Source organism: Nicotiana tomentosiformis, chromosome 11 (genome assembly GCF_000390325.3).
Source record: "Nicotiana tomentosiformis chromosome 11, ASM39032v3, whole genome shotgun sequence".
NCBI classification, from domain to species: domain Eukaryota; kingdom Viridiplantae; phylum Streptophyta; class Magnoliopsida; order Solanales; family Solanaceae; genus Nicotiana; species Nicotiana tomentosiformis.
In genome coordinates, this window is record NC_090822.1 from 115,080,116 (window position 1) to 115,101,224 (window position 21,109).

A 21,109-nucleotide genomic window follows, 5' to 3' on the forward strand; every position below is an offset into this window, starting at 1 on the left:
TAAAAAGTCAGCTATTCCAGCCGCAAAAAATAACTAATTAGTACTACATTATAAAATTTGTTGCTGTATTTCCATTTCCCATTTGCAGAAAAATTCCTTGCAACTGGAAAAGGGTGAAAGCCAAGTCCATAATCAACTTTAAAGAATTCCGCATAATTTTTCATTATTAACTTAGACAAATATTATAGCCATTTTAATCAAACATGTTTGAAAACACACACATATCTGGAGTGTCTAATAGGTGGTTGCTTATGTATTTGGGCTTTTTAGACTAGAAAATAATTAGAGAAAAAACTTAAATTATCTGAATTTTTGTTCTTTTAAAGCTGCTCTATCAACGTTAAATGTGCATTTGGTCAGTACTTTAGGACTCGATATACATTTGCTTTTGCTTTAATCAACCGAAACACTTGCTAAAGATTGATGATTTGCTTAACTGAGAATTATATACTGACTAGTGACTAAAAATATTGAAATGTGTTCCGTATTTTTATTAATTAACTGAAAATGGTATTCTTGTGTTGTGAAGTTGTGCTTCAGAATCCTTTGAAATCGGGTTTCTAGATCCATGTGAATTAACCCAAATAGCCACCCAACTAATCCCTTAAACTAAAACAATAGATGGCGGATGTATAATATATCTATAACTCATGTATACTGTATGTATAATTATGTAAAATCAATATATACCGGTTAGAAAAGTAAACAGTATATATATGACTGGCTATTTGTGTAACAATCCCGATTTCATACAGATTCAACAGCGGCCCATTTACTTCCAAGTACGGTTCCTACTCAATTTAGGTCCAATTGGTCGTGATCGTGGGCTTAAACTTCTGGACAATGATTGGTCCTAAGTGGGCCAGCAAACACATAATATATTGAACAATTAACCCAAATAGCCGTCCAGCCAATCACTTAAACTAAAAATAGCCGGTAGAAGTATAATATATGTATAATTTATGTATTATATGTGTATAATTATATATAATCAATGTATAAACTATGTATATGACTAGAAAAAGTAAACAATAAATATAGGCGGCTATTTGTGTAAAGATCCCTGGGCCAGTTGTGCAAAGAAGCGATCCAATTACGAGAATATTTGGAGGTTCCATTGTAATGTGGTTATCGTTTTCTTTTTCTTCTTATTCTTCTTTAATGTTGTTTTTATTTTTACTATTATTTTCCCTACTATTACATTTATCCTCAATCAAAGTAAGCAAGATATATATCGACTGTAAGATTGGAGGGGGGAAACAAACTCAACAATCAACAAATGTTGTATTAAGGTAGTGACTCTTGTTAATTAACATAGTTAGAACTTGTGTTACTTCTTGACTTTTGCTGAAGAATATTGGAAAAATGGGGACTGCACATCCTTTTAGAGTTGAGTTGTAGGGAGTTCTCAATGGTCTTCAACTAGCCTGTGATATGCGGTAGCGTCGAATTATTTTATAAATTGATAATTCTAGTGTAAGATAAGACATTGCAGTCTGGAGGGTCTCTGACTCAACATGGTGATGTTGTCAACCGTATTCGTTACTTCTTGGTTAGGAACTGATTTCGATTATTACTCGTGTGTTCACAGAGAGATTAATCTCGTAGCTGATGATTTAGCAATTTGACCTTTAGTAAGAGTCTCATTTTGAATGACATGCACTTAAAACTTCTTTCGCATAATTCGGTAATCTTACTCCCAATACACTTGTTATAAGATATATATATTGTATAATTCAAACAAGTTGTAAAAGAATTATGAAGAGCGTCGAGCCATTTGGTTCTCTTTCTTTCGCACGAAGTCAGCAACAACCAATAAAAACATATGGTGCTAATGAAGCATCTTTGGCCATTGACTGACATACCTCACAAAAGTCATCGTCGTCTATCATTATCTACGCGGAAGGAATGCAAAGAAGTACTAATTGGTAAATAGTCCAAAATGGAGAGACAGATCGACACAGATTACGATACATTCACTATTGGTACAATAATCCTGCAGTTTACTTTGACAAGTTCAAAGTCTTTAATCCCTTTTATATCATCTGGCATATTAGTTGGCTTCCTAGATTAACTCCTTACTGAAGTCAAAGTCAACGTAGTAAAAATAAGAAAGTTTACCATGTTAGTACTAATTAGCATTGGCGGGTGAATTTCTTCGATTCTTAATAAAACTGGTCACCAGAGTAGCAGACCATTTTGCTTCTCTTGATTTAATACATTTTTAGATATAAATGGTATATATGAGACTATTAAGTGAGCAAAACATAAGTGATTATTTAGCTACCACGACTAATAACTATATTAGGTTCATTATATCACGGTCGACAGTTGAATACTGCTTACCGTGTTGTATTTTTGTACGCATTCGGGTCTAGATATTATAGACAACTACTCATTATTTAGGTTTATTTGATCAATTAAAAAGAAAATTTAGATAATTAGATATACAAAAAATATTACAAGTTGCACTAATTTGTATCATTTCAACCATGTCACAGGAATAATACATTTACAACTCTAACCAAATATATATATGTAAGTCTTAAACTTTGAGAAGTAAAACTAGATTAAAACTCGGGGGCGAAATAAGGAATAAAATTCCTATTACTTTGTTGATGCATGAATAAATATCCTATTATTTCAATTGAATACACCAAACACAAGGTCAAATCTTGCAATTTCATTGGTTTAAAAGACACTAAACCATCACTATCTAACAATTAATTATATAACAAATTGTCCATATATATATATATATAATGCAGCCCCAAGTTTCATTATCTATCATTCTCTCGTTAAGCATGGCTAGCAGCCATTTTCTCATACTTGTTTTAGTTCTCTGTGTTTTCTCTGCAGTTTCTGCTGATGGTAAGCTTATAACTTAATTAATTATACCTTCTGAAAACCATATTCTACTACATATTATCTTGCTAATGTCTGTTCTTTTTTAATTTTTTCCCTTTATTTGCAGTGTTTGTGAGCCTCGATTGTGGATCATCAGAAACGTACACAGACGAAAATTCAATAGTCTGGTTAGGAGATGAAGATTATATTAGCAATGGAAAATCCTACGTTGTACAATCCAGCAACTCATTATCCCATGTAATGGACACTCTTAGAGTGTTCACTAGCAGAAACAAGAATTGCTACCTCATTAAAGTCGAAAAAGGCGTTCGAGTTTTAATTCGAGCGAGCTTTAACTATGGCAACTACGATGGAAAATCTTCACCTCCATCATTTTCACTTCATTTTGATGGGAATAATTGGGCCAATGTCAAAACTAGTGACCAACTTGTTTACTATGAGACAATTTATGTTGTTAAAGGGGATTACCTTAGTGTCTGTCTTGCTCAGACTGTGGCTGATCAGTTTCCTTTTATCTCAGCACTTGAAGTTCGTAGTTTGGATTCTAATATGTATAGTCATGTTGATCCCAATTATGCTTTGTTCTTGAACAGAAGAGTTGCTTATGGTTCCAACCAAACTATCAGGTATTAAAATCTACCTCAATATTATCTTGCTAATTCTATCTTTGTGTTAAGACTTCGATTCCGTGGTCGAGTCAGAGGCGGATCTAGGATTTAAGTTTTATAATACTTTTAAAGTTTTTAGTGATATTAATAAATGTTACACATAAATTTATGTTTCGCGCTAAAAGTATTGGATTCAGTTGAACCTAGTGCCGATACATTGCATCCGCCTCTGGGTAGAGTCAGAAATTCTAACAAGGAATTTAAACAATGAGAAATGACACATCCTGTTATTCAAATTTGTGACTTAAGCAGTTTTTTAGGCACCTTTACCACTGTACATAAGCTCCACATATGTTAAAATTATTCAACAATTTATAGATCTACATACAAATGAATTTATTTTTTTCTTTTTTGCACACTATATATAGTTTCTGGTGAACGAGATTCGGTTGAGCTTCTTTTTGACCATGTATCTCCGCTCTACTTAATGTGAAAAAATTAAAATATGTTTATATGTTTTGGTTTATGCATGTTATAATATGAACTTCAAACATTTTAGTGTTAGAGAAACTAATTTTTTTACTAATATTTAAATTGAGATAGGCGTGCATAAATAGAGCAATACAATATGGTTATATGGATAGTGAGAATTTATATAGTTGAAATTGAAATCTAGATCTAGTCGTTATTATTGTTTTTACGCATAATGACTAAATTTTTGAAGCTATGCATACTGATTTTCTTTCTTTATTATTAACTAGTTTCTATTTTAACAAAATGAACAGGTACATAGATGATCCCTATGACAGAATATGGGTGCCTGGAATTCCTGGAAATGGATTAATATCCGTCTCAAACGACGCCATAAACATTGATACAACTCAAGTAGATCATCCTCCACAAGAAGTGCTACAAAATGCTATTTCTACTGCCAATGCATCCAATTTCATAACTTTAAACATGAAATTTCTTCCCTTTGAAGTTCCAATTTACATGAACATGTACTTTTCTGAAGTGACTCAACTTGACTCGAACCAAACAAGATCCTTCAGAATTTTGAAAGATATTGAACCTTTTTCAGACCCCATTTTACCACCTTATGGAAATTTTACTCAATTGTTTGTTAGTAATTTCACTGTTTCTCCAAACACTACTTTTTCTCTTGTCCCTACTTCTGATTCAACACTTCCCCCTCTTATCAATGCCTTGGAATTATTCCTCGTTAGCGATGCGTTGAGTGATGGAACAAACAGTCAAGACGGTACGTACTACCCTACTACTCCCTCGGTTTCGATTTAGACGATTAGTTTAACTTAACCCAAAATTTAAGGAAAAAAAAAGACTTTTGAAACATATGGTTCTAAAACCTTAAGGGAGGAGTAAAAACTTTGTGGGATCATGATATTTGTACAGTTATAAAAGCTTCTCATTAAAAGTAAAATTAATAAAATAAAAAGTTTAAAGTTAAATAATTTTCAAATATATAAATATATCATTCTTTTTTTAACGGACTAATAAGGAAAGTGTGTCATTTAAATTGAAACGAAGGGAGTATTTATTTAGAGTTTAAGTCATGCACACTAACACTGTAAAGAACATTTACACTATCAATATAATTTAACCGATTATAGCAGGTAATATTTTATTTTACAAATCATCATATCATACTAGTAAATATCGAGAGTACTTACTTAATATTGTATGTCAATTGAACCTGATAGTATAAATGTTCTTTATATTGTTAATATATAGAACATAAACTCATTCATCTATGAGTTTATATTCTGTTTATTGACAATGTATAAATCTTCTTGCACCATTAGGATAAGTTGATCACCTACAAGAAATAGTAACTCCTTCGTAGCAATCATGATATGATAACCAGCTGAAAAAATGAGTAATAAAAGTTTTTATAGACAGTAAAATTGCACGATTATGTAAATACAATTATGCTATCAGTGTATATAACTTAGATCTTTTATCTATTGATGGCTGTTCTTGAATTATAATGTAATATAATACTTAATTAAGTATATGCTATTTTTATATAGTGGAGAGCTTAGTATCACTGCAAGACGAATTTGAAGTATTACAAGACTGGAATGGTGATCCTTGTCTTCCAACATCCTTTACTTGGGATTGGGTTAATTGTAGCAGTGATGATCCACCTCGCATAACAGCACTGTAAGCACCATCTTAATTAATTATTAATTAATATAATTAATAAGATAATACATGCTTTTATATTAATTCTAAAGTTTTGTGGAAATAATTATTTTACAGGTACTTAAGTGGCTTCAACCTTTCAGGATCACTTCCAGATCTTAGTTCCATGGATGCTCTTCAGACAATGTATTTCTTTTTTCTTCATTTGATTTAAATACAAAAATTTCTCGCAAATAGGGTGTTTTAATTTCTTACTCTTTTGTTCTTGTTTTGCAGTGATTTGAGTGACAATAATTTGGACGGACCTATTCCTGATTTCCTTGGCACCTTACCGGATCTTAAAGAACTGTTAGTATAAATACGTTATATTCTGATTGATTTAAGTTATATACACCGACATGATACGTGATCTCATTATGTAAATATTTTTATATAGTCAGTGCGTAAAACTTAAATTTTATTATTATGATAAATATGCTAAAGTTTTCCATCTTAATATGACAATTAGTGACAATTGATTTTGATTTGTTCCAGGAATTTGGCAAATAACCAGTTCAGTGGATCAATACCTGCCTCATTGTCAAACAAAAATGGCCTAAACATAGAGTAAGAAATGCAACTAGTAAAAAAATTTCCTTCTATTTCTTGGACTTGTAAAGTGCTAAACATTTGATTCAACTTTTCTACTTTATTTTCAGTATTTCAGGCAATTCAGAGTTGTGCAATACATCTGATGAGTCTTGCCAGAATAATGGTTCATCATCAGGAGAAAATCAGCCAACAACTCGATCCGCTAAATCGCCAAAGAAGAAGAAGAAGAAAAACAATCTGCCTGTAATTCTTGGCACTACAATTCCAGCCTTCTTCCTCATTTGGGCTATTGTGGGCGTTTTTGCTATTTTACACTACAACAGTAAAAAGGCTACTGCGTCTGCAGCTATTACCCCAGGTGAGTTTTTAGGGCGCCATAATAAAAAGCATAATTAACAAATTAAGTAAGATTTACTAACTTATACCATCAAACTTCTCTATAACAACCTCGTTTGTTCCGATATTTTTTGACTCTTATAATGAAGTATTGTTATAGAAAGCATATATTATACTAACATAATATAAAACTCGGTTTCAAGAAAAATATGATTTTTACGGTAAATGACTATTATATAGGGATGTTATTAAAAAGAGGTCTAATTGTATATACTATTTGTGCAAAGAGCTTTTACAGTACAGTCAAACCTCTCTATAATAACCTCGTTTATTCCGATATTTTTTTGTTGCTATAGTGAAATGTTGTTATAGAGGACATATATTATAACATAACATAAAAATCTGTCCGAGAAAAACGTGGCTTTTACAATGAATGTTTGTTATATAAGGATATTGTTATAGAGAGGTTTGACTATATCAATGTTGTCTGTCTTTTATATTTTCCAATATACTAATTTCACTTACAGTATATTTAAATAATAGTACAATTAGGTCACATATAAAATAATTACAGGTAAATTTTTATGATTATAAGCATTAATTGTCAACTTCATAAATTGGTACTAAGCTGCTATCACATATAAAAATCTTTAAATTGTCGGTGTACATAACTTAGAGCCCGTTTTGACATAAGAAATTTTTTTCTTTTTCCCAAAAAATTTTTACTTTTTCTTGAAATCAGCGTTTGTTCATAAAATTTCTAATTTTCACTTGAAGATGCATTTTGGAAATTTTTGAAAAACTCCAAAAAGCTGATTTTCAAAATTTTCACTCACAAAACTTCAAAAACAACCCAAAATTATATTCATGTCCAAATACAACTCTAAATTTCAAATACCATTTTCACTTGAAAAAGTTTTTCCCACTATTTTAGAATTTTACAATTCTTATGTCCAAACGCCCACTTAAATTATTCCACTCTTTGTGGGTATAATTTCATGTAATTTTCTTTGGTATAACATAATAATATAAATTTTTGTTAACACTGCCTATGTATAGAAGTTCAACTTAATTAAATGTGTTCAAGCATGCAATTGTGTGTGTACTAACAAAGTTGCAATTTGCAGGCCAAACTAGTGGAGGCAACAGCCCTTATGTAGAAGCACTAGGAAATAATGTAGATAATGTTCAAATGGCTGACAAGTTTGATAAGGATCCCGAGGTTGCTGGCGGTCAATAAGAGAACTCAGCAAATGTCTAGCTTTACTTGTGTCTTTATGTTCAAATTAACTATGTTAGAAATATTTAATTTATTGCGTTGGTAATTGTAAGAAAATAATGCATGTAAAATTTAAGGTTTAATTTGTTGTAAGGTTCTTCCAATGATTCAACATTGGTGTATTTTCAAGTAAATTTATTTAAATCTTCCATTTTCTAACTCTCACAAATCTTCAATGACTTTCATAAACTATATTTTTAAAATATATATATATATATATATATATATATACACACACCAAACATGGTTGACTTTCATATACTTTTTCTCAACTTCAATTTTGTAACGATCCGACTGGTCATTTTGAATATTACAGCATATTTTCCCCATTTACTGCTCAATTTATGCTTGGCAGTTATTGTATGACTTGTCGAAATAATTGGTTCGGGTCCGGTGAGGTTTTGAAATGAATTGAGACACTTAGTCTCCAAGATGAAAACTTAAGTTGAAAAGATTGACCGGATATTGACCTATGTGTAAACGACCTCAAAATAGAGTTTTGATGATTCCAATAGCTCTGCATGGTGATTTTGGACTTAGAGTGTGTCCAAAAAATTATTTGGAAGTCCGTAGTTAAATTAGGCTCGAAATGGCTAAAATAGAAATTTAAGCTTGGAAGTTTGACCGGGGAGTTGACTTATTGATATCGGGGTCGGAATCCGATTCTGAAAATTTGAATAGGTCTGTTATGTCGTTTATGACTTGTGTGCAAAATTTGAGGTCAATCACACTTGATTTGATAGGTTTCGGCATCGAATATAGAAGTTGGAAATTCTTAGTTTCATTAAGCTTGAATAAGGGTATGATTCGTGGTTTTAGCGTTGTTTGATGTGATTTGAGGCCTCTACTAAGTTCATAGAATGTTTTAGGACTTGTTGGTATATTTGGTTGAGGTCCCGGGGGCCTCTGGTGAGTTTCGGATGATTAACGGATCAAATTCGGACTTGAGGAAATGCTGGAATTTTTCTGTTGCTGGTGTCTTCGCACCTGCGCATGAGGGACCGTAGGTGCGAGCTCGCAGAAGCGAGCTTGGTTGGACATAAGCAGATCTCTTGTCCGCAGAAGCGAAATAAGCCGTAGAAGCGGCGGCTTCGACGCAAAAACGGCTTAGTGAACCGAGAAGCAAAAGAACTTGACAGAGTACAAAACAGAAGGGTCCAATATTTGTCATTTTGGACATTCCAAACATGGTTTTGGGGAGATTTTTATAGAGAATTCACGGGAAAACTTAAGGTAGGTCACTTGTGATCATTGTTAGTCAATACTATTGGATTATCATTGAGTATTTCGACTAGATTACGTGTTTTTGAGGTGAAATTAGAGGATTTGGGCCTAGAGATTTAAAAATGAGATTTGGGGATTTTAAGGTCGAGTTGTTGTCGGAATTTGGTAAATTTGGTATGGTTGGACTCTTGGTTGAATGAGAGTTCATATTTTATATTTTTTATCGTGTTCCGGGACATGGGCCCCACTAGCGATTTTTGAGTGTAATTTCGAATTTTGTAGAAAAAAATAGTATTTTGATATGGAATTAATTCCTATAAGTTGTGTAGACTGAATCAAATTAATTATGACTAGATTCGAGTTGTTCAGAAGTCGATACGCGCATAATGGAATTTTTGGAGCATTGTTTAGCTTGCTCGACATTGGATTCGGCTTGTTCGAGGTAAGTAACTCTTCTAATCTTGGAGTTGAGAGTATGAACCCTGATTATATGTATTATGTGTTTGGTGTTGAGGTGACACACATGCTAGGTGACGGGCGTGTGGGCGTGCACTGTGTGAACTGTGACTTCATTATTTCTGTGGTACTTGTAGTTACCTGAACTTATCTGTAATCATGAAATCTCTATGTACTAGAGTTATCGAGCTGTGATTCATGTTATAAACCATGTCTAGGCTACATGCTTATTCTGTTGGGACCCACTATGGTCATTATTGTTGTTGAGTTATTTGCTTACATTGCAATGTCATACTCAGTCGTATTCCTTCATTGCATATTATATCTCAGTCTCTGTTGTTATTTATTGATACATCATATCATTATTTTAGGCTAGTTCATGTCATTGTGAGCTCGAGAGACTGGAGAGGTTGATGACTGAGTGAGGTCGAGGGCCTGATTTCGAGATATTAATATTATAGCACATGAGTTGTCCATGTAGCACATGAGTTGTCCGTGTGGATTTTAGCGCTTAGGCTGAAGGAGCCCCTCCGAAGTCTGCACACAAACCCCAGTGAGCGCAGTTAATTTATATTGAGGGATGGATCTTGCCCGAAGCATTTACATTTGGGGATGGATCTTCCCCGGGATGGATTGGCCTTATACAATACTGAGTGACTTACTGTCAGTCGCTATATATATATTTAGTATGGATCTTCCCTGGGCTGGATTGGCCATATACAATACTGAGTGATTGAGCATGATGAGTGGAAAGTGTGAGACAGTAAGATTGAGTACTCTGAGAGTGTGAGTACATGAGTTCATCTCTGAGATACATTGCATTTGACATGCACACTTGATATACAAGCATAAAAATGTATTTTTTTCTCATGTTGTACGACATAGCGCCATTCATGATTTAACCTGCATAGTGATATGTAGGCATAGAGATGTACTTTTCTCATGCTATCTGAAAAATAAAACATCTTAAGTATTATTAAAAAGTTTTAGAAAAAATCACAGTTTTATAAACCTACTCATATTTTGATGATTCCGGCAAAGGATTTGATGTTTTATTGTATACTTGAAAAGAAGCATTTATTTTTCGAGATTTCATACGAGTTGAGCATGTATTTATTGAGTTATTTCTTGCACCATCTTTACTATATCATGTTTAACTGTTGCTGGTTATTGGAGTTGGACACTGACCCTTGTCCCAACTCGTCACTACTTTCAACCTAAGGTTAGGTTTGTTACTTATTGAGTACATGGGGTCGATTGTACTCATACTACACTTCTGCACCTTGCGTGTAGATATTGGATATTGATGTTGCGGAGACCGACATGAGTTGGATTTGAAGATGTACCTGCGTTCTGGTTGTATTTGCCTCTTGTTCATGGTAGCCTTAGATTATAAAGATCTGTTTATGTACATTTCGAACAGATGATGTATTTATTTCATACTAGCTTTGTAAATTCTAGTTTTAGAAGCTCATGATTTGTATTACCAGTCCTTGGGTTTAGATATTTTCTTTTACTTAATTGTCTTGTTAAATTTCATTGGAATTGGATAGTTGATAACTGGCTTACCTAGCGGGTTGGGTTATGTGCCATCACGACTAATTAGATTTTGGGTCATGACAAATTTTAAATTCGGAAAAGGTCCAAATATACCCCTGAACAATATAAATTGGTTCACATTTGTCATCCGTTAATAGTTGGGGGCAAATATACCCTTGTTGTTACTAAAATGGGTCATATTTACCTTTATTTCAAATGGAAAAATTATTAAGTACTAATTATCACCAAGTTTTGCTACATCCACTTTTATTTTATTTTAAAGTATTTTTTAATAATAGATCATCTTCTTCACCATCGAAAATTCTCTTGGAAAAACAACTTCCCAAGCTCAATCACTATTTTCCAAAATTAAAACTACTCCTCACACATTGCTGGTCATATAATTTATTTCACTATGTAAAATAATTCTCATCAAAATCCACCAATCTGTTTTCTTTCTCTTCATTCATCATCTCAAATTCCACCATTTTTATAACCAAATATATATTCCAACCAAAGAAAATTCAAACCGCTAATAATGGTAAATTGTAATTTAGCACTCTTTCAACTAGTATTTACCAAAAATTATAACTTTTTGGTTATGAAAATGGTGAAATTTGGTCATCCAATTTAAACACCCTGCAACTCACCAAACCCACCATTTTGTTTTCCTTTTTCTTCATCTCATCATCTCAAAATTCACAATTTTCATAATCAAAGTTTCAGTCCAATAAAAAAAATTCAATTTTAGGAGGGGAGGTACTTGCCCAGGTGCGATTCTTTTGACCGTCCAAATCTGTCTCTAGGGGCGATTTCCGGTAACACGAGAGCATGATTATTTTTCAGATTCGTGCAAATAGAAGATTTTTTTTTTTAGATTCGGTTGACTTTTTTTACTGGGAAATGAGATATTTAGCAGTAGATGAGGTGTTAAAGGGAGTGGTAAGAATTTAATACTACGAAAGAAGAAGTTTGGATTTGAATGAGAATGAAAGCTTGAAAACTTTTACCTCATTGTTATTGACCAGAAGTTTTTCTATCTTTATCTTTTTGGTTCTTTTCATACGGGGGAGAGAGTAATGGGGAGACGAAGGATTTGGGCTATGTTTTATCCACGTTAGCAGCAAACTATGCTTATCAGACTAATTAAAGATGATCAGTCCTTAATAATTTTTCGTTTAAAATAAGGGTATATTTAACCCATTTGAGTAACGGCAAGGGCATATTTTCCCCCAACTACTAACAAAGGGCAAGTGTGAACCATTTTACACAGTTCAGGGATATATTTGAACCTTTTTCGTTTTAAATAAAATTTTGCAGCTTCAACTTCAATATATGTCTGAAATGCTATCTTGGACTATGATTTGTATAAGTCAAAGTAATTACCTATTTGGGTTTTGTGTCTTTCATGAAAATCTATCTCTCGTAAGTACATGATGTTTTATGAAATTATATATGTCTTTATATTCAGACGCACTCGCTTGAAAATACTTGACTTTATTTACGGAAGTGTGTTTTATTAGCACACACTGCATCGTTATTTGATTATTGGCATACTCTGTTACCAAAGAGTGATTCATGATAGCGTGATGATCCGATAGGTTATTTATAGTTTTAACTCTCAATTCTGTATTTTAAAACCCCGAATAGCTCTGTTTAACCTTCCTCCATTTGTGTGCGTAGTCCGTGTCGTTTTGAGGAAGAATTTTATGTGAAAAATTGACGAAAATATGAAATTGTGCCTTAAAATTTATTTGAGTTGACTTCAGTCAATATTTTGAGCAAACGGATTCAGATCAGTATTTTGATAGTCTCGGTGGATCCGTATCGTGATTTGGGACTCATGCGTATGTCCGGAATCGAATTCGAAAGTTCCTTTCTTGAATTATCGCCATTTGTTGAAAACTTGAAGTTTAAAAGTTTAAAGAAATTCCAAGTTTGACCGTAGTTTGACTTCGTTGCTAACGAGTCCAGATTTTTGTTCTGGAACTTGGTATAGGTTTATTATTACAGTATTTATGACTTGTCTGCAAAATTTAGTACAAAATGGAGTTGATTTGATGTGATTCGGGCGCCCCGTTGAAAAGTTACATGTTCTTAAGTTTCATTAAAAATTTCATTCGTTTTGGTGTCCGATTGATAGTTCTAGGCGTTATTTTGGCATTTTGATCACGCGAGCGAGTTCGTGTGTTATTTTTGGACTTGTGTGCATGCTTGGTTTGGAGCCCTAAGGGCTCGGGTGAGTTTTAGATAGGATTCAGAGTGGTTTGGGACTTAGGAAAATAGTTGGTGCAACCTAGTTCTCGTGCAAGTCTCTGATGTCGCAGTTGCGAGGTTAGTGTTCGCATTTGCGAACGTTCAATTTTCTGTCAGGTTCACATTTGCGAAGAGGGGTTGGGTCAGCAAAGATCGCAATTGCGATCAAGTGGTCGCATTTGCGAATTTTCAGAGTTCGCATTTGCGAACAAATCATCGTAAATGCGATGATAGCTGAAATGTGGGCTTCCACGCCTGGACAAAAGCTGAGAAAAATGGGAATTTAGCTCATTCTTTCAAATTCTCAAACCTAAATACCTTAGAGGCGATTTTTCCAAGAGCTTTTCTTCCTAAATTCATTGGTAAGTGACTATAATATACTTTCTTTCAATTACCCATTACATTTCATAAGATTTCAACATCAAAACTAGGATTTTCATGGTAGAAATTAGGGATTTTTTTGTAAAATTGGGATCTGGACCTCGAATTGAGGTCGGATGTCGAATTGAATTGCACAACCGGACTCGTGGGTGAATGAGTGATCGAGTTTTGGTCAGAACCTCAGGTTTTGATTAAGCGAGCCCGGGGTTGACTTTTGTTGACTTTTTCAATAATGATCCAAATCGAACCTCTTTCATTCGTGAGTAGTTTCTAAGGCTTATTTTGAGTCGTTTGGTTAATAATTTGCTATATTTGGTTGGTTTAGAGGCTTGTTCGAAAGGCAAGGCCATGGTTGAATTTTGAGTTAATTGCGGAGTGAGGTAAGTGTTGGGTCTAACTTTGATTTGAGGGAATAGGAACCCTTGAGCTATGTGTTATTTGAATTTCATGTGTAGCGATGTATCTGCGAGGTGACGAGTGTCTTGCTTGTTTCCATGTCTACCGGTATTTAATTAATTATAACATTCCATGTGTTTGATTGTTACATGCCTTAATTTCTTCCAACGCTTTAACTTGCTACTTGTCAATTATTATTCTCGCATTATAAATGATAATTTCTTCCATGCTCCCATGCTTAATTGATACTTGACTTAATTGTCTTACTTGTACCCTTTAACTATCATACAATTTACTTGCCTTGTTGCTCAGTATTAATTATAGCCTTTCATGATTTGGTACGAGATTCCTTCTTGATTTTCCAGATGGATCGAGTTGGTTCGTGCTCGGGAGAGGGGATCAATGTCAGAAAAGAGCCCCCGTTATTCTGGTAGTTTCAGCGGTGCCTCATCTGGAGGCAGGGGTGATTTTGGTAAAGGCCATCCTCCCGGGCCGTTTCATTCGGTGCTTCAGGCATCTCACAGTGCTTTAGGGGGTCGTGGTCCTTATGTGCCTTATTCTGGATAGCATATAGTGCACCATCAGCTCATTTCAGTGCGCCTCAACAACATGATAGGTGTTTTGAGTGTGGTGGTATTGGGCACATCAGGAGGTCTTGTTCGAGATTATTGGGCGGCATGCCACAATAGAGTTCTTGTGCCATGGTTTCGGCACCGGTTGCTCTACCGCCCGCTCAGCTAGCTAGGGGAAGGGGTCAGGCAGCCAGAGGTGGGGGTCATGCCTTTAGAGGTGAAAGTCAGGCAATTATAGGTGGAGGCCAGCCAGCTAGAGGCCGTCCCAGAGATGTAGTTTAGAGTGGTAAGGCCCAACCCTGATGCTATGCTTTCCCAGCTAGGCCTGAGGTCGAGTCATCTGACGCCGTTATCACAGGTATTGTTCTCGTTTTCCATAGAGATACCTCAGTTCTATTTGATCCAGAATCTATTTATTCCTACGTGTCATCCTATTTTGCTTCATATCTGGTTGTGCCTAGTGATTCTTTGAGTGCTCCTGTGTATATATCCACGCCTGTGGGAGATTCTATTGTTGTAGATCGTGTATATCGCTCGTGTGTGGTTACTATAATGAGTCTTGAGACTAGTGCAGATCTTCTACTTCTTGATATGGTAGATTTTGATGTTATCTTGGGTATGAATTGGCTGTCACCTTATCATGTTATATTTGATTGTCACTCCAAGACGGTGACCTTAGCCATGCCGGTATTGCCTCTATTAGAGTGGAGAGGGACTCATGGCCACTCTACCAACATAATTATTTCTTATGTGAATGCTCGACGTATGATCGAGAAGGGATGTCTAGCTTATTTGGCCTATATCTGTGATTCTAGTGCGGAGGTTCCTTCCATGGATTCAGTGTCAGTTGTTCGTGAGTTTCCAGAGGTATTTCCTGCAGGCCTTCCGGGGATGCCACCCAACATGGATATTGATTTCTATATTGATTTGGCTCGGGGCACTCAGCCCATTTCTATTCCGCCATAACATATGGCCTCGCCGGAGTTGAAGGAGTTGAAGGAGCAGTTGCAATATTTTCTTGATAAGGGCTTCATTAGACCTAGTGTCTCGCCTTGGGATGCGCTCGTGTTGTTCGTGAAGAAGAATGATGGGTCGATGAGGATGTGTATAGATTATCGACAGTTGAATAAAGTCACTATCAAGAATAAGTATCAATTGCCGATGATTGATGACTTATCTGACCAGCTTCAGGGTGCCAAAGTGTTTTCGAGATTGATTTGAGGTTTGGCTACCATAAGTTGAGGATTAGGGCATCTGATGGCCCTAAGACGACTTTTAGGACTCGGTATGGGCATTATGAGTTCCTAGTGATGTCATTTGGGTTGACAAAAGCCTCAGCAACATTCATAGATTTGATGAACTAGGTGTTCAAGCCTTACTTTGATTCTTTTGTGAATGTACTCATTGATGATATCTTGATATAATCCTACAGTCGAGAAGAGCATAAGCGGCATCTTCGGGTAGTACTTCAGACTCTGAGAGATAGCCAATTATATGTCAAGTTTTCAAAGTATGAGTTTTAGTTAGACCCAGTCGCCTTCTTGGGGCATGTTGTATCAGCAGAGGGCATAAAGGCGGATCCTAAGATGATTGAGGCAGTTCAGAACTAGCCTAGATATACTTCAGCTACAGAGATCTGGAGTTTCCTGGGTTTGCGGGTTATTATCGTCGGTTCGTGGAGGGGTTTTTATCTATAGCAGCCCCATTAACCAGATTTACCCAGAAGGGTACCCCGTTCAGATAGTCGGACGAGTGTGAGTTGAGCTTTCATAAGCTCAAGTCTGCTTTGACTACGACGCCAATGTTGGAGTTGCCCACTGGTTCAGGATCTTACACGGTGTATTGTGATGCATCTCGTATTGGGCCCGGTACAGTATTGATGCAAGATCACAGATTGATTGCATACGCGTAGTGGAATTTTAAGGTTTATGAGAAGAATTACCTTGTTCAAGACTTAGAGTTGGCAACCATTATTCATGCGCTGAAGATTTGGAGGTACTATCTTTACGGCGTGTCGTGTGAGATATTCATGGACCATCAGAGTCTTCAATATTTGTTCAAACAAAATGATCTCAATTTGAGGTAGAGGAGGTGGTTGGAGATGTTAAAAGACTATGATATCAACATTTTGTATCATCCCAGGAAGGCCAATGGGGTGGACGATGCTTTGAGTAGAAAGGTTGTGAGTATGGGCAGCCTTGCGTACATTCCAGTTGGTGAGAGGCCGCTTGCTGCAGATGTTCAGGCTTTGGCTAATCAATTTGTGAGATTAGATGTTTCAGAGCCCAGTCGTGTTTTACCTTGCATAGTCACTCGATCTTCCTTGTATGAGCGCATCAGAGAGTGTCAGTATGATGATCCCCATTTGCTAGTCCTCAAGGACATGGTGCAGCATGGTGGTACCAATCAGGTTACTGTCGGAGATGATGGGGTTTTGAGGATGCAAGGTCGTATTTGTGTACCCAATATGGATGGACTTCGTGAGTTGATTCTTGAGGAGGCCTGAAACCAACCAAACCACGTCCGATTGACCCCAAATTTTTCACACAAGACATATTCAACACTACGGACCTACTCCAACTTTCAAAATCGGATTCCGACTCCGATATCAAATTTTCTACTACCGATCCAAAACTCCAAAATTTCGACTTTCGCCATTTCAAGCCTAAATGAGCTACGGGACCCCAAAACACATTCCGGACACGCTCCTAAGCCCAAAATCACCCAACATAGCTAACCGAATTGATAAAATTCTATTCCGGAACCATCTTCACATAGTTCCGACTACGGTCCAAATTCTAAAACTTAAGCTCCCATTTAGGGACCAAGTGTCCAAAAATACTCCGAAACTCAAAACCAATCATTTCGGCAAGTCACAATAGCATAAATAGATATGAGAAAAGTAATTAATAGGGGTTAGGGGCTCTAAATATCAAAACGACAGGCCATGTCGTTACATATTTGAGGGAATAGGAACCCTTGAGCTATATTTTATGTGAATTTCATGTGTAGTGGCGTATATGAGAGGTGACGAGTATCTATACGCCGTCAATTACTTGTTTCCATATCTACCCGTATTTCATTAATTATAACATTCCATGTTTTAATTGTTACATGCCTTAATTTCTTTATCTGCTTTAACTTGCTACTTGTCAATTATTATTCTCGCATTATAAATGTTAATTTCTTTCATGCTCCCATGCTTAATTGATACTTTCCTTAGTTGTCTTACATGTACCCTTTAACTGTCATACATTTTACTTGCCTTATTGCTCAGTATTAACTGTAGCATTTCATGATTTGGTACGAGATTCCTTCTTGATTTGTAGCTCTCATATTCGTTAATCATAGAGATTCTTATGATTCGAGTTGTTAAATTAATTGCACTTATTGATTTATTTATATTGATACGGTGGGATCGGGTTGTGCACCGCACCAGGTGAAATAAGGGTAGATTGATAAGGTGAAATACGAGAGGATTTATATTGATACAGTGAGATCGGGTTGCGCGTCGCAACATATGAAATAAGGGTGGATTGATATGGTGAGATAAAAGTGAATTATGATATTGACTCTGATTATATGGTGGGATCGGGTTGCACGCCGCAACATATATTTACTTATTATTATTGATATTTACATGGTGGAATAAGAGAGAATCGTATTGTACAGTGGAATCGATTTGCGTGACGTAATAATTTATGTGTTTTCTATTCCTTATTGTATTGTGTTGGCTTCGATACATTCGTATGAGACTCTAAGTATTGGTATTTCTAGTATTTACTGGTTTTCTTTGAGGATTGAGTTATTTCTATGAGTTAACTGCCTTGTTTCGTTTCCGTATTTTCCTTTCATGTCATTATTTTATACTGCATACAGGTTATTGTAAGTGACCCACCTTAGCCTCGTCACTACTTCGTCGAGTTTAGGCTCGACACTTACAGAGTATATGTGGTCGGTTGTACTCATACTACACTCTGTACTTATTGTACAAATTTTGGAGTCGATCCCAGCGGCGGTCAGTATATTGCTCAGGTTGACTATCAGTACGAAGACTTGTGGTACAACTGCTCGGCGTTCGCATGCCTGAAGTCCCCTTCTACTATATCTTAGATGTGTATTTTCTTTCAGACAACTGTACTTTTATTCAGACCTTTATCTGTAGTATTTTAGTAACTCGTGCACTTGTGATACCAGATTCAGGGTTGTATTAAATATTTTAGTTGTTATGATTTTCCGCACTTTACTTCAGATTTATTTCAGTTATTTCAGTTTCTTTATTATTATTTAATATGAACTATTAAAAATGGATAAACTATTTTAAAGTTGGCTTGCCTAGCAAGTAAAATATTAGGTGCCATCAGAGTCCCGAGGGTGGGATTTTCGGGTCGTGATAGACAGATTAGTAGGTAGGTTTATACGATAGAGAAAATGGTGAAAAATGGGTGAAAACTGAAACGGAAGAATACCCAACACTTATATTGTTGTAGTTTAATGTAATTTATGGCATTTTCAGGAAGGCTAATTTTTATATTTGTTGGCTTGAGTAAAGTTTTATTTGGCATTTCTTCACAAAATATTAAACTCAGTTATACCTATATTGCTATGTTTTTGGGATATGTTGGGAAGGTTGAAAGTACAAGGTTGGGGGGGGGGGGGGGATGAATTATCGATTTTTATTTTCTGTATTCTAAGTAGTTGACTAGTTTACCAATTAGTCGACTAGAGATAAGAACAAAATAGTAATAATGCAGAAGTAAAGTGCAGGAATTAAAGACACCAGGATTTTTATACTGGTTCAGATTTAATGTGAATCCTACGTCCAGTTCCCTTGGGTTGCAAGGGTGTTCTCTTTTAGTATTTAAAATTTCTCACTTACAAGATGGTTGATGTAGCTTTACACCAACAACTTAGTCTCTAAGTCACTTTTTTCTTCTTGATACAATGCCTCAATAATGTTTATCTCATTTTCTTTTCTCACTAATTACACAGCAGATCTAAAAAGGAACTACAATGCTTGTTTGGAGTAGAACAAAAAGAGTGATGCTTCAAGCCTGAAACAAATGTATATATACTTCGTGAGGCCTTCTTGATTCTTGATTGACGTGAATCTTGAGAGAATACAAACCCAATAGAGTTGACCCTTGAAACGAATTGTAAATTGATTCTTTTCAAGAATAAAGTTAAGTTTCCGTTGATCTACCTTCACTTGTGGCCTTGACAAACTTTTCTTTTGTTGGGCAAATCTTCCCGTTACTTGAGTGATTGATGATGGATCCCCTGATTTTGGGCTTTAATGATCTCCAGTGAAGAGCTTTGCAATCTTGTTTTCCTTTGATTTTGGGACATTCCTATAATATCTTCCGTCAATCATCTATCAAATCATTGATTGATTCTTCTTCCAGATTTTTGCTGCTTCTTCATTTTTTATCTCTAATCATTGATACTTTTCCTTTCCTTTGATTCTAGAGTTCTCGTTGATAGATTGTTTCCTTAGTCCATACTTGAATGATGGAAAATCTTGATTTTTTTGTTTTATCCCTTGTGATCTTGCACCAAACGTGATATATTATTTTTTTCATCATTGAAACTTATATTTAACAAAGGTCTTATTGTGTTGTTTATGCTTGAATATTGTTATTTGTGCAATGAATACAAAGTATACTATTTGTGCAATGTATTCAATGTATTTGTGTGAGTGATTTTTCCGGGTATGATTTTTGTTTCTTTTGCTCTATGTTGAAGATGTTTTTGATTTTCTCTTTTGTTTGAGCAATTCATCAGCTTGCTCACTATAGAGGCGGATATAGCATATAAGCTACAGAGTCACGTGAATGCATACGTGTTTGTTCATATTTTCTATGTATTAAGAAATTCACTAAATATCTATAAATCATAGAACCCAATTGTTATAGAGAGGTATGATTATATGAGTTGGTTCAATTTTTTAGAAGAGGTGTGTAATTGTCCTTTGTCCATTTAGTTGGGTGTCTCGTAATATGACGTTTGATATTTCGATTGGATTTTAATAATTCATTACCTTTACTAGGATGTCATAAAAATTATTTTATGCTTGAAAATCCAGTTTCACACTCTCTATCCCCTTTTCTTGGGGTCCCTATGAACCACGGTCTTTATTTCTTTTTTTCTAATAATTTTTTATTTACCGTGCACATTTTGCTTACATGCCGCCTTAGGCGCATGAATAAGTAAACAAGAAAATAATTAGACTTTGAACGTACCTTTTTTGTAATTAAAGTTTACAATGTGTGACAGATTTGTGTAATATTGGACAGAATAGTAATAGAGCAACATAAAATAGGAAGAATAAATATTTTTATGATGATTCATTAGTAATTTTTGTTGGTTTATTGAATGTTATTAGTGACATTTTAATGGATTGCCAATACAAAATCTATAGGCTATAGCAGTTGTTG

At 35.1% G+C, this 21,109-nt stretch overlaps 1 protein-coding gene across 1 annotated transcript; it reads left to right on the top strand.

Moving 5' to 3' along the window:
* Positions 1-2,727: 2,727 nt before the first annotated feature.
* On the top strand, positions 2,728-8,007 carry LOC104094101 (probable LRR receptor-like serine/threonine-protein kinase At1g05700). The gene is made up of 9 exons (XM_009599966.4): positions 2,728-2,871; positions 2,975-3,494; positions 4,262-4,737; positions 5,528-5,660; positions 5,760-5,828; positions 5,919-5,990; positions 6,177-6,248; positions 6,341-6,591; positions 7,697-8,007. Exons 1-9 carry the CDS (start codon positions 2,763-2,765, stop codon positions 7,807-7,809), a joined length of 1,815 nt encoding a protein of 604 aa, XP_009598261.4. The 5' UTR covers positions 2,728-2,762; the 3' UTR covers positions 7,810-8,007.
* The last annotated feature ends 13,102 nt before the right edge of the window (positions 8,008-21,109 follow it).

What these genes read in the sequence shown, in the direction of transcription:
- LOC104094101 (XM_009599966.4), top strand. Translation starts at nt 2,763, where the DNA reads ATGCAGCCCCAAGTTTCATTATCTATCATTCTCTCGTTAAGCATGGCT. An exon ending in CTCTGCAGTTTCTGCTGATG is followed by an intron (nt 2,872 to 2,974) that starts GTAAGCTTATAA and finishes CTTTATTTGCAG; the next exon opens with TGTTTGTGAGCCTCGATTGT. An exon ending in GTCTGCAGCTATTACCCCAG is followed by an intron (nt 6,592 to 7,696) that starts GTGAGTTTTTAG and finishes TGCAATTTGCAG; the next exon opens with GCCAAACTAGTGGAGGCAAC.